At 44.3% G+C, this 12,094-nt stretch overlaps 1 protein-coding gene across 19 annotated transcripts in view; it reads left to right on the forward strand.

The window, feature by feature from the left end:
• The window catches only part of LOC107199801 (poly(rC)-binding protein 3-like), a 501,970-nt gene that overhangs the window by 474,478 nt on the left and 15,398 nt on the right, over positions 1–12,094 (forward strand). For 12 of the 19 annotated variants that reach the window (XR_001519308.3, XM_015617344.3, XM_015617343.3 and 9 more), the window contains one exon: positions 7,364–7,533. The exons of 3 other annotated variants lie outside the window; for them this stretch is intronic. Coding sequence is in view for 15 of the 16 variants with exons in the window: in XM_015617344.3 (XP_015472830.1) it covers positions 7,364–7,533 (170 nt within the window). In the remaining variant the exon portion in view is untranslated. Of the gene's footprint in view, positions 1–7,363; positions 7,534–8,766; positions 10,163–12,094 lie in introns of those variants that run through there. 4 more of the 19 variants (XM_015617352.3, XM_015617353.3, XM_015617354.3 and 1 more) reach the window with 3 other exon arrangements.

Consider the following 12,094-nt stretch of genomic DNA (forward strand, 5'->3'; position numbering starts at 1 on the left):
GTTAAGTAAAAAATTCCCTGCTGATTTATCAGTTCCTGCTTTGCAACCAAATTCATTTTATGCTGAGAATTTTTTAGGAGCACCTTCTTTATCCTTACAGAACAAGTTTAATTTCACTTTCAGGCAAATGCTGTTCTTGCCATCAGAGATGTAAATCCAAGGTCTCTCTTCTGATTTACCTTCTTTCGGGGTTAATAGCAGAGAAAGAGAGAGAGAAAGTTGGCCCTAGGTCCTGTAGGGCAGTAGAAAATTTTTAAAAACCATCAGTTTCTTATCCATGAGGTGTGAAATGCCCCAGCTCAGCACTATCAGTGAAAAGTAGACACGAATCCACACGATGCTTCTCATAGAAAGTTTTTCTGGTGACGCAGTGTGTGCCATGCTGTTGTTGCTAAAGGAGCAAAGCCAAGGCCAAAGTGGGTTTAGGCTTAGGAAGAGCCTACAGGAGCTCTGCAAGTGGTAAGCGGGAATTCCAGTGTTTGGATGGTGTCAAGGTGTGCATTGGAGGATGCAGAGGTTGGTGCTGCCCAGCTGAACTCTGTGTGCACCTGTCTGTGAGTGCACTCCCAGGGTTGTGGAGCAGAGTGAAGAACAGGCTCTTGTCCTGTCGGGTAGCAGGAGCTGCTTGGGAATTTTGCAGGTGCCTTCCCTGGGGTCTCCCAATGTGACCATGCATACTGGTGTCCCCTGTACCCATCACAGCTGCACTAGGGCTGCTCACCAGGCAGCCAAGTGCCAAAAATGTATTTCTTTGTCTCAGAAGTGGTGTGACCAGCAGGACCAGGGCAGTGAATGTCCCCCTCTGCTTGGCTCTGCTGAAGCCACACCTCAAATGCTGTGTTCAGTTTTGGGTCCCACAGTTCAAGAAAGGCACTGAGGTGCTGGAGCACGTCCAGAGAAGGGCAATGAAGCTGGTGAAGGGTCTGGAGCACAAGTCCCATGAGGAGCAGCTGAGGGAGCTGGGGTTGTTTAACCTGAAGAGAGGAGGCTCAAGAGGAACTTTATTGTTTGCTCTCTGTAAATACTTGAAAGGAGACTGTAGGCAGGTGGAGGTTGTTCCCTTCTCCCATCGAGTGATAGGAAAAGAAGAAATGGTCTCAGGATGTTGCACCAGAGGAGGTTTAGATTGGATATTAGGAGAAATGCCTTCACTGGAGGGGTGGTCAGACATTGGAATAGGCTGCCCAGGGAAGTGGTGGAATCACTATCCCTGGAAATGTTCAAAAGGACAGGTGGAAGTGTTCAGATTGACATTGGAAGTGTTCAAATGGACATTGTCGATTTGGCACTCGAGGACTTGGTTTAGGGGTGAAATGATGTTGCTGGGTTAATCACTGGGTTCCATGATCTTAGAGGTCTTTCACAACCTTAATGATTTCAAGAGAAATAAGGATATGAGGGAGACAGAGAGAAATGAGGCAGTGAGGGAGCAGGGTGGGAAGACACCAGCACCATCAATCAGATGCTGTGTGTGGATGGAGGTCTGAGTGGGAGAGGCAGCAGCAGTTGTGCAGCAAAGCCTGCAAGGGCAATTGGACTTTGCTTCCTGAATGCACATCTCCTAGTCCCAGTTTTGATGGAGAGGCTGTCAGTGTGGCACAGTGATTGTTTATCTGGCTGAAGGTGAAGGAAGCTGCAGGCCCTGGCATGGGGCTGCAGTGCAGCCCTGAAGCTGCCCATGGTTTGTCCCCTGCCTGCTTCAGCTCCAGGGATCCCCTGTGCTGCATGAGTTCCACAGCTTTCTTATCCCTTGTGCTTATCTGTGTAAAAGTCCAGCACACATGAGAACACCGTGAGACTTGCAAATACCTATGTGCTTTGCAGCTGCCAGAGAAATCAGTGTATAGCTAACCATGTGTTACATACTTTTACATACCTTTTAAGACCAAGATAATGATAAGCATGTCTCAGTAAGAACATGATAGAGCAAAATCAGATCTAAAGACAATGAGGAGATGAGAGTTTAGCCTAGTCTACAGCAAACAGATTTTAAGAGCCTTTTACAAATTACATAGCTTCATATTAAAATAAATTTTCCTCACTCCCTCTGGCATTTAGGCAGTGATAGAAATTTATTTTTCTGTTATTAATAATTTCTGTAACAACATATTCCTACTTTCTTCATACAATATGCTGACAATTGCAGTTAACCTGTTGCTCAATAGCAAAAAGATACTGTAGAATAAAAAAATGTGTGTTTTACAGAAAGTTATTTTCCACATGCTAAAAGCTGAGGCTTCCTCTCCAAATACTGAATTCAGAAGATTTTCCTTTCTAGGTTTTTTCACAACTTCTGTGTAACTCCAAAAAGAGAACAAAGAGGACACTTCTCCCAGTCCATCTCGGAAGTCACACTGGTCCTTATCCAGTATCTCATTTTGCTCATCAAAGTCTCTTACAGGGGCATTTGGTTGCCTTTCTTTCCTTGATGGGATCTTGTCTGTCCTTCCACTGCTGCCCAAGTTACACAAGATAAGTGTGTTTCACCTAAATCCCAGAATAAAGTGCCATAAACAGGTCCTTAAAAGAACCTTAAAAGAAAGAAGAGATGGCACCCTTGGGTGTAGATAGCAGATGTCTTAAGATTTTGTAAGTCAATACCCCAAAATATCCATTGAGAGTTAAATTAACAAACTAATAATAATTTAAAAATCTGTCTCATAAAAATTAGGCATATATGTGGGAGAGGCAGTCAGGGACAAGCAACAGGAAATCAACTTACCCCACAGAAGGCACCAAGAACATTTTAAGGCAGCTGTAAATCTGACCACTACTCCATAGAAACAGAAGTATCTATCCATCCAAGATGGATATGGCAGACTTGAAGAATTGCCTTTATTTCCCTGTGGTACCTAAAATATTTCCCTGCCAGTGAGTGGGACCCACACGTGCAAAGTGTTCTCGGAACAGCCCACGTGACTTCTCAGTTTTCTATATGGCTTATTGCAAAGTCTGTGCAATTATTGTGGCCCAGATTTTGCGTTGTTGTGTCAAGGAAATTTCTTAACATTATTATTGTTTTGTTCTTAAGAGATACAGAGTATTTAAGCATCTTTTTCCAGGCTCTGCAGCAAGTTTATAAAGAACTCTAATGTGCCTCTGGAGATATTTCCTCCCATAGAGTACTCTGCTCCAGACCTTCTTGTTAAAAAACAGAAAACAGACAAACCCAAACCTGAAACTAAGAGTCTCAGCCTGGATCTTTCTGAAAATAGACTGAAGAGTCTCATTCATGATGAGCACCTGCTCACTCAGCTAATGCAGAAGTCTCGCCAAAGCAAATGGACTTGCTCTGTGTTGGCAGTGGGGAACCAGGGGGAACCATGAGTACCTGTGGACAGGTGTGGTCATCCCCTCTGCTGCTGATGGAAGATACCAAGTTGCAGAGGCTAATTCTTGACCCTTTTTATGAGCACTACATTATAAGAAAGGAAACTGATTATTTTTTACCAGTGTTTAAAATCTCCATGCCATTTCCTGTGGCAGTCAGTGCTCTGCAGCACTGAACTCTTTTATTAGACTCTGTCCGTGCTTTAGCATTACAGGAAAATGTATATATATAAATGTGTGTGTGTGTATGTTTGTAAAGCATTTATATTTAACATTATGGAGAAGATAAAAAAATGGAAGAGAGATACCTGAACCAGAGATGTCACAGTAGTTTGGATGTGGGAGGAATTATAGATCTTCAAATCCCACCCTTTGAGAGTCCAGACTCCTGACTCAGTCCTGTTTCCATTTGTGCCAGCAGAACTTTACTGAAGAGCACAGTAAAGCTAGAAAAAGGCAAAAAGCAGGACGTGGGTTTTAGGGTTGGTTTGTGTGGAGTTTTTTTGGCACAAGAAGTGAGATATGTTGAGGTTGGGGAAGACAGACACAGGTGTTGTAGAGAAAGCAGAAAAGGAACCATTTTTACCTCGTGCTTACAGATCAAGAAGGATGGTACACCAGCTGAAATTCTGGGGTGTACAAAGAAATAGTGATACTTACACAGAACACATCAGCAAGCTCTGCAAGCTACTGCCATTACCCTTGGACAGCAAAAGGAGAAACAGGTTCAAAAAGAAATTGTCAGACAGATGGAGTATGGAGCATAAAGGCAGAGATAACAGCTACTGCTGAGATGGTCTGTAAGCCTTAGGAAGGAATTTGAAATACCAGTGTAAAACTTTATTTTATACCTCACACTGGTTTGTTTTTTTTTTTACTTTTTGTCTTGTAAGGGTGGGCTACTGCCACAGCACATCTGATGTGAGCTCTTCCAGCCAAGCCTTGAGAGAGTCAAAATATATACCTGTACATACTATGTGTGTGTTTATGTACATATGTGTATATTATAGATACTTAAAATACACGTATTCAAAGAATCACAGAATGGCTCAGGTTGCAGGGACCACAGTGGGTCATCTGGTCCAACCTCCCTGCTCCAGCAGGGTCGTCTTAGAGCACATGGGACAGGATTGTGTCCAGATGGTTCATGAATCCCTTCAGTGAGGGAGATTCCACAACCTCTCTGGACAACCTGTCCCAGTGCTTGGTCACCCACACAGTGAGAAAGTCCTCACATCCAGGTGGAACTTCCTGTCCATCAGTTTTTGCCCATTGGTTGCCTCTTGTTCTATTGCTTGGCACCACTGATCCACCCTCTTGGCACCCTCCCCTCATATACTGACATTCATGAGGCCCCCTCAGCTGTCTCTTCTCAAGGCTGAACAGGCCAAGTTCCCCCAGCCTTTCCTCGTAAGAGAGGTGCTTCAGTCCTTTACTCATCTTTGTGGCTCTGCACTGGACTTGGTCCAGGAGCTCCATGTCTCTCTTGTCCCGTGTAGCCCAAAACTGGACACAGCATTCCAGACGTGGCCTCACCAGGGCTGAGTAGAGGGGCAGGATGACTTCACTTGATCTGGGGGCAGTGTTATTTATTCCTAATGCTCCACAGGATGTCACTGTCCTTCCTGGTCTCAAAGGCATACTGCTAGTTCATGGACAGCTTGTTGTCCTCCAAGACCCCCATGTCTGTCACCACAGAGCTGCTTTCCAGTCAGTCAGCCCCCACATTTGTTGGATTTCAGAAGGTTCCTCTCTGCCCATCTCTCCACCCTGCTGAGGTCCCTCTGAAGGGCTGCACAGCCCTCTGGGGTATTGGCCGCTCCTCCCAGCTTTGTTTCATCAGGGAACGTGCTGAGGAGGCCTCTGCCCCTTCATCTGAGTCATTGATGAACAAGTTAAACAATGCTGGGCTAAGTATTGAACCTTGGGGGACACTGCTAGTGACAGGCTTCCTGGACCCTGTGCCACTGATGATTATATTTATTAGTAAGTATAGTGTCAGACTACAGTGTATAGTAGGCTTGGTATTGTCTGTGGTAGCTTTGGCTCCTCTCCCAAATGGGCCAGAGGTGTTTGGATGCAGTTTGACATGATTCCATCTCAGAGCAAGGTATTTCAGGTAGGTGTCTTTATGTAAAACCAGATGCCCATAACCGAATATCCCTTGAACTTCTTCAAGAACACATCTGCTCTCAAATAACTCAGATACTACTCTAATTTCAGTGTAAGTAACATGTAATGAGAAAGGCACCCCAGAGAGAGACCAAGCCCCCAGCACTACTATCCTTCCTGCATGGCAGATGGAGTTGTGTGTTCTGCACAAGCCACAGGCCATGTCACAGCTTGCAGAGGGTGTCCAAGCATCCTGTTGTCACAGCAATGAAGGGGTAACTTTGGAGAGCTTCAGGCCAAAGGTTACCAAACCTCTCTTCCAGACACCAGCATCACCAATGTCCTTGACCAGTGTGGACTGAATTCTCACTACCCAACTCAGACTCAGCTAGGAGATGGCACATTCTTTGCACTGACCCATCTGGGTGTCTAGCTGGGCACCACTGGAGGACCCCCAGCTCATACCAGTGGCAGCTTGCTGAGTGACCCAGCAGGGGCCTTCTCTGCCAGTGTTCTGGTTCCACCTCTCCTTCACTCCCTGCAGACCACGGAGGCCAGTGAGACTGAGGCATCAGAAGCCGAGGCTTAGGGATCCCTGTGCTGCCCACAGGTAGCCAGTGCAGGCACACTGGTGCACACACAGACAGGCCAGAGGCTTCCCAGTGAAGTGCAAACCCATCCTCTGCACTGGCATGTGTAGTCACACACTAAGAGAGATCTTTGGGATAAGGACAGGGAGCTCAGCAAAGCCTTCCTGTTGTAACAGGATGGGAAATCCTGTGTGCATTTCCTGCCACCTCATTTTTCCCCTACCTTGTGGTTGCTCCTCTTGTGCTTGTCACAACTTGGTCTTTGTTTCAGCTACCTGGGCATCCACTTTGGCTTTTGGTTTGTCCCCGAGTGTGAAGCAAGGATTGCGTTTGGAGGTTTTTCTTCTTTTGATAAAATGTCTGGACAACGTGAATCTGTTTCTGGCCAGTTACTCCAAGTACTACAGAACCACAAAGAGTAACACATCAGGACCTGAAGCAGTGGGAAGAGTGGGAGGGGAAGGGCAGTCTCTGCATCTTGGCATATCCTTCTGCATAACTGGCAACATTATCCCAGCATCAACAGACCTGAAGAGAAAAGTTTTCATTTTCTACTCATTCTGGCCATGGCTGAGCTTCTCAGCACCCATCCTTCCTTAACATAGAATAAAACCCCCCTCCTCACCCTTATAGAAACCAAAACATCTCACCCTCAACTATTGGCCTTGTGCCCACTTGCTCCTAGGGACTCCCCATGCTGGAGGAGCAACACCCTGGGACACACATGCACACACAGCTCAGGCTCAGTTGTATTCACAAAATAAAGAGTTTTGGTAAGTTTCTGTAAAGGAAGGCAGCCAAATTTCAGTCTCTTCCTATTCCTGCTTCTGCCTGCAGTCAGAGAGCTGTAAATCCCACTGACTTTAATGCACAGTACCTGGCCAAGCAAGAAGCACGTGTACCCAGGGAGGTGTAGGGCTGTCAATGCTCTGGAAAGCTGCAGAGCCACACACAGCAGCTGTGGATGGTCAGCCTGACTTCTTGCTGCTGCTCTTGGCTTGCTGCTGCCGCTGGCAAGTCAGGTGGGGCTGTGTTTGGTTTTCCCAGCATCACAGCACACTGTCATTTTCTGCCATGGGAGACAGTGAAATAGTCTTGGAATACCAGAAATAAGATAATGACTTAATCATGTAGCCACAAAACTGGTTCTAAAGGTGTATTACATAGAGCCAGTAGACTGAACTAGTGATTCCTTCCAAACATCAGAGCAAAAATCTTTTTGTTTTGCTACCGAGCTGCTTATAACCATGTTTTTAGCAATAGTACAGATTGCAGTTAAGTGATTTTTGCTTGTGTCTGTGGCACTAATCTCAGTCTTTGTCCCGCTCCAGTTAATAGGCTGCATTATTGGCAGACAAGGCAGTAAGATAAATGAAATAAGGCAGATGTCAGGAGCGCAGATCAAGATTGCTAATGCCACAGAAGGCTCCGCAGAACGACAAGTTACAATCACAGGATCCCCTGCAAACATCAGCTTAGCACAGTACCTCATTAATGCAAGGTAAGTTGGCTTTGTAAGTGATCATGCTTCTGCGAGATTGCTCTGTCTGCTCTCCAGCAAATGTCTGTCCTGGCTAGATCCAGAAAGTTGCTTTGCAGTGTCCATTTTGCATAGTATTACTCAATTCTTATTGGTTTGTAAAGCCTGTATCATTAGAACCTGTGTTTGCTGTTGGTTTATATGGAAAGGAGCTTAATCCAGTGCAATTCTGGGTGCATGTTGAATGACAAAAGCTGCAAAATCTGAATACTCATATTAGCATCCACCTAAAATATCACTGGATAAATTAAACGAAATGACAATCATAAATTGTTTAAAGGAAAATACTTTCACAGACCCATTTTACTGTCCAGAATGGCAAATATAGTGAAACAGATTGCAAAATAGATTTAATTTACCAAGTGGAAATTGCCACTCAGAGTTGATAAACTGATATTAGGTTGCTGAAGAGGCACAGGATTTACTTCTTCTGAGACAGCACCACAAATCTGTAAGAAGCATTCCCTAGTGAGACAGGGTGAGACTATCTGCTTCTCCACTTCCTGATCCCAGAATTAATGAAAGCACTGGCTGTTTAGCTAAGCCATGGGGATGGCCTAGGTCTCTTAACAGTTTTTATATGATTATTTAGAAAAATATTAAAATGGATCTCACTTTTATTTGCAATTATGCAGAGATGAAAGTGCAATGGATATAGTGCTGTCTCATAGATCTACTTGTAAATGCTGGACTGAGGCAATATATGGTGGGGGAGGGGGAGTAGCTATATATTTTATGGATTTTTTTTTTATTATATTTATTTATTTTTCCCAGACAAAAATATGTGATATGAATCAAGCTTTGTGTTTAACTATGTTTGCTGTTAAGGTAGTACAAAGTATGTGATTCATGTGGGAGCTGCAGTCACAGCAGGTCTACAGCTTTCTGTGGTCCAGCCTCCTCTCCATCCCAGTTCTGTAGAGCACCACTGCAATGGTTGGATGGGAGGAAAGGGATGTTTGTGCAGCTCTGTGTTAAAGCAGGCAAAAAAACTGCTTTTTCTAATTAAGTCTGAAAGCAGCTTCCTAGGGAAAGATATATATAGGGGTGGCACTGTGAAAACTAAGATAAACCATTTCCAGAATCTTTAAACAACCTACAGCTCTTTTGATTTATATTCTTTGTAGCAAATATAAGTCACTTCCGTAAGCCCTGTAATCAAATAAAAATGTGTTCCCTCCTTTAACCCTTAAGGATATGTTCTTCTCTTGGTGTTCAGGGATTCCCCACACATCGAGACGAGAATAGACCCCTTCATTTTTAGTTGCACAAACACCATATGGCATGCATCTGGATCTCGGAAGATAACAATTTAGGATCTTGAAGACAGCTAAAGCATGCAAATAAAATAATGCACTTATTAATGGAGTTGCAGTGAGCTGCTCACCAGAGACAGAAACTCTAGTGAACAAAACTGTTTGACTCACTTTAGAAAAGTCTGTGAACTCTCACACTTCTGTTGATTACTGTTTAACGATTCTTGTGGTGGAATGGGATCTATATGAGGTCTTTTAACATACTTTCGCAAAGAAGAAAGCTCCTCAGCAGTCATATACCACGGATCTCTATATATACCCTGTGAAACCAGAAACAAAGTATTTTGTTCCTGTTAAATTTCTAGATAGAAGTCATTTGTTACCATCATCTACAATAAACCATCATATATTATTATGTACCATGTGTTGGAACTGTATTTAGATGAAGTGACTTCATTTGTAAATGAAGACTCTTAAAGTAATGTGTAATAAATTAAGTTGTAAGGTAACATAGGCAATTAAGGTGGCTTTTTCATTTTAAAAAGTGTCACTGTTCCAGACCTCTCCTTTCCCATGAGACATTGCTGTCCAGCCAGGTGCCACCACAGCAGCAGTGCAAGTTCAGTCGCACTGGAGGAAGACCGAAAAGCTGTGAGGCAGGTGGGAGGTCTGCTCTAGTGAGGTCTGTGTGCTGGGAGCCACCTCCTAAACCTGCCACAAGTGATGCTGTCTCTTTAAAGACAGTGGCATAAAACAGCTTTGGGGAAGAGACAAGTACAGCACCTAGACTGCCCAAAGTGTGGTCTGGTATGTGAAAATAGTAATTACAAGAAATAACAGCCGTATAAACATTCGGCATATAGTAGATCTTTTTCTCCCCTGCAAGATCTATTGTTCTCGGGAATCGGTTTCCAGGGCCAGTATTTCTGCATAAACCAATGTCTTTCAGCAACATAAGATGTAAAAAAACAAAATTACCTATCCATAGTATTCCAGAAACATATTGCGTGTATCTTTAAGCTATCCTCCAGCCAAAGTTACTATATATAGAATAATTTATCAGCTTGCTTTAAGACTTTTATTGCAATCTGGTGTTGGATATGTACATAGTATATTCTAAATTATAGATATATAAATATATTGATATCATATCAAGACAGAGATTTAAATCTTTCTAAAGTATTGGTTTGATTCTGTATTGCTTACCCGAGCGCTGGCCTCTGTATGAATAGAGCGTGTCTTCGCTTGTTTGCAGTAGAAATGTCTTTTTTCCTGTAAAGCCTTCTGTCTCTTTAACTGATCTCCAGTGTAGTAACTAAATTTTCATTACCCAATTCCATCTTCTTGCTTTTATTGAGATTGAACTGCAGTTTAATTTTCCTGTGTAATATCTGACTTTGGATTATAAATGAACTTAGCCAGCAGCACTTGCTCCTTGTTGAAGGGCAGTTTCCTGAAGGTATTTTTTTACAAGAGGTTCATTCACAGATCCAACAGGGCTGCCAAAGCCACACCTGCTCTCTTCTCTTCACCAGGTTCAGGTAATGCAGGATGTGGCCTTCAGTGTACGTATTCAGAAGGTGCAGGCCTGCAAAGGGACAGTATAAAATCGTCACTGTGAAATTTCCTATGAAGGCTGCCTCACGCCCTTTCACATGCAACATTTTTGCATCCACAGTTGGTTTGGGAAACTGCCACTGCCATGGGACAGCTGATAGCTATGAACTCAGCTGATAGCTGATGAACTCCCACCTTATGTGTTGCCACCAGTAATAAGTGGGAAACAGGGCAAATTACTGCTATGATCATACCTATGGGAGTAAACCAGAGACAGGGAGTTGGAATGGCTGCTACCAACACCAGCATTTTGGCCTGTGGGATCTGTTCTCCTTGCTGGTCCAAGAAAAAGCTTAGGCTCAAACACCCCCCACCATATCAGTAAGGATTTTTTTGATTTTGTTAAATGCACAGTAGACAAATTTGGAGTCACTGAAACACTGAGTCCTGCACTACTTTTCTATGGGCCTCCTTCCCAATACATTTATTGTATTTTGTAAAAAATACAACTGTATAAACTGAGTTTTTCAAAACATACTAAGGTATCACATGTGGCACCTACACTCCCAAGCCTAGGATTTACAGTGGAGATGGAGTCTCTGGTTCAGTGGTCTTGACACAAACCCCTCTGTGTGAGTTGATGGTGAGTAGCATGGCCAACACAAGGGTGCACTTCTCTCTGCTTGGAAAAGCTAAGAGTTGCTCATCCATGGAGACAGATAGACTTTGGGGTGGGAAAATCAAAACTTCACCTCCCTCAAAGGAGTCCCAATTCCATGCACTCGCCCTCCTTCCCTCCCAGCTCCTCACAGAAGATGCACTCCTTCCAGCTTCCCAGCAAAAGCTGCTGAGGTGTTTATGCTCCAAGAGCCCTCTTTTCTTTGTGGAGAAGAGACGAGCTCGGTGCTCAAGCATTTCCCTCTCTCCTCCACACTCCTCTCCCCAGCTCAGACCCGCTTCAGGTGTCCTTCAGACTTGCCATCAGTAGCAGTGCTCTAGTCCAGTGTCCCCATTCCCCACGTAGTGCTGGCTGATCCTTGCATCCTTGCACAAGGCGGGCAGTGTGCTGGTGATTGCCTTTGTCTGGCAATGAACGGCCACAGGGCTGTTACTCTCAATCTGTGTCTAAGGTGAGGAAAAGCAAGGCTCTTCCAAGCCCTGTGTGGGGTGACCATGTTCCTTCCCAGCCTGCAGCCTGGCTACAGCTGCTCTCCAAGCTTGCTCACCCAGTCCCCATCAGGGACCAGCACAAACCCTATGCTAGGAAGCCTTGCTGGGCCTGATGGGGTGTAGTAAGAAAGCATCAAGTCCTCTGCATGGCCAGTCAGCAGCTTGCTGGCACTTCACTCTGGAAGCAAGGAGCTGCTGCAGCTCCTCAGCTCACCTCAGGAGAAAGCCCAGGAGCCTGACAAGTTAGTAATTGCCAGAAAGACAACCCCAAACTTACTAGGCGTACACATATAACTGTAGCTGGCAAAGGTTTTCTAACCCATAGTCCTATTTCTATGCTAGGCTGCCACAGCTCCCAGCTGGTCACCTACAAAAAGCATCCTGAAATCAGTATTTGTGTTATTTGCCAACCCAAAAGCCAGGGCACAAGTTGCAACAAGCAAATGGGTGAGGGGAGGATTTATCTAGGCAAACATTTTGGCATACAAAGAAAACAGTGTGTCCTTGGAATGACTGTATTTTAATGTCTGGAAATGCAC

This window comes from Parus major, chromosome 2, assembly GCF_001522545.3.
Source record: "Parus major isolate Abel chromosome 2, Parus_major1.1, whole genome shotgun sequence".
NCBI classification, from domain to species: domain Eukaryota; kingdom Metazoa; phylum Chordata; class Aves; order Passeriformes; family Paridae; genus Parus; species Parus major.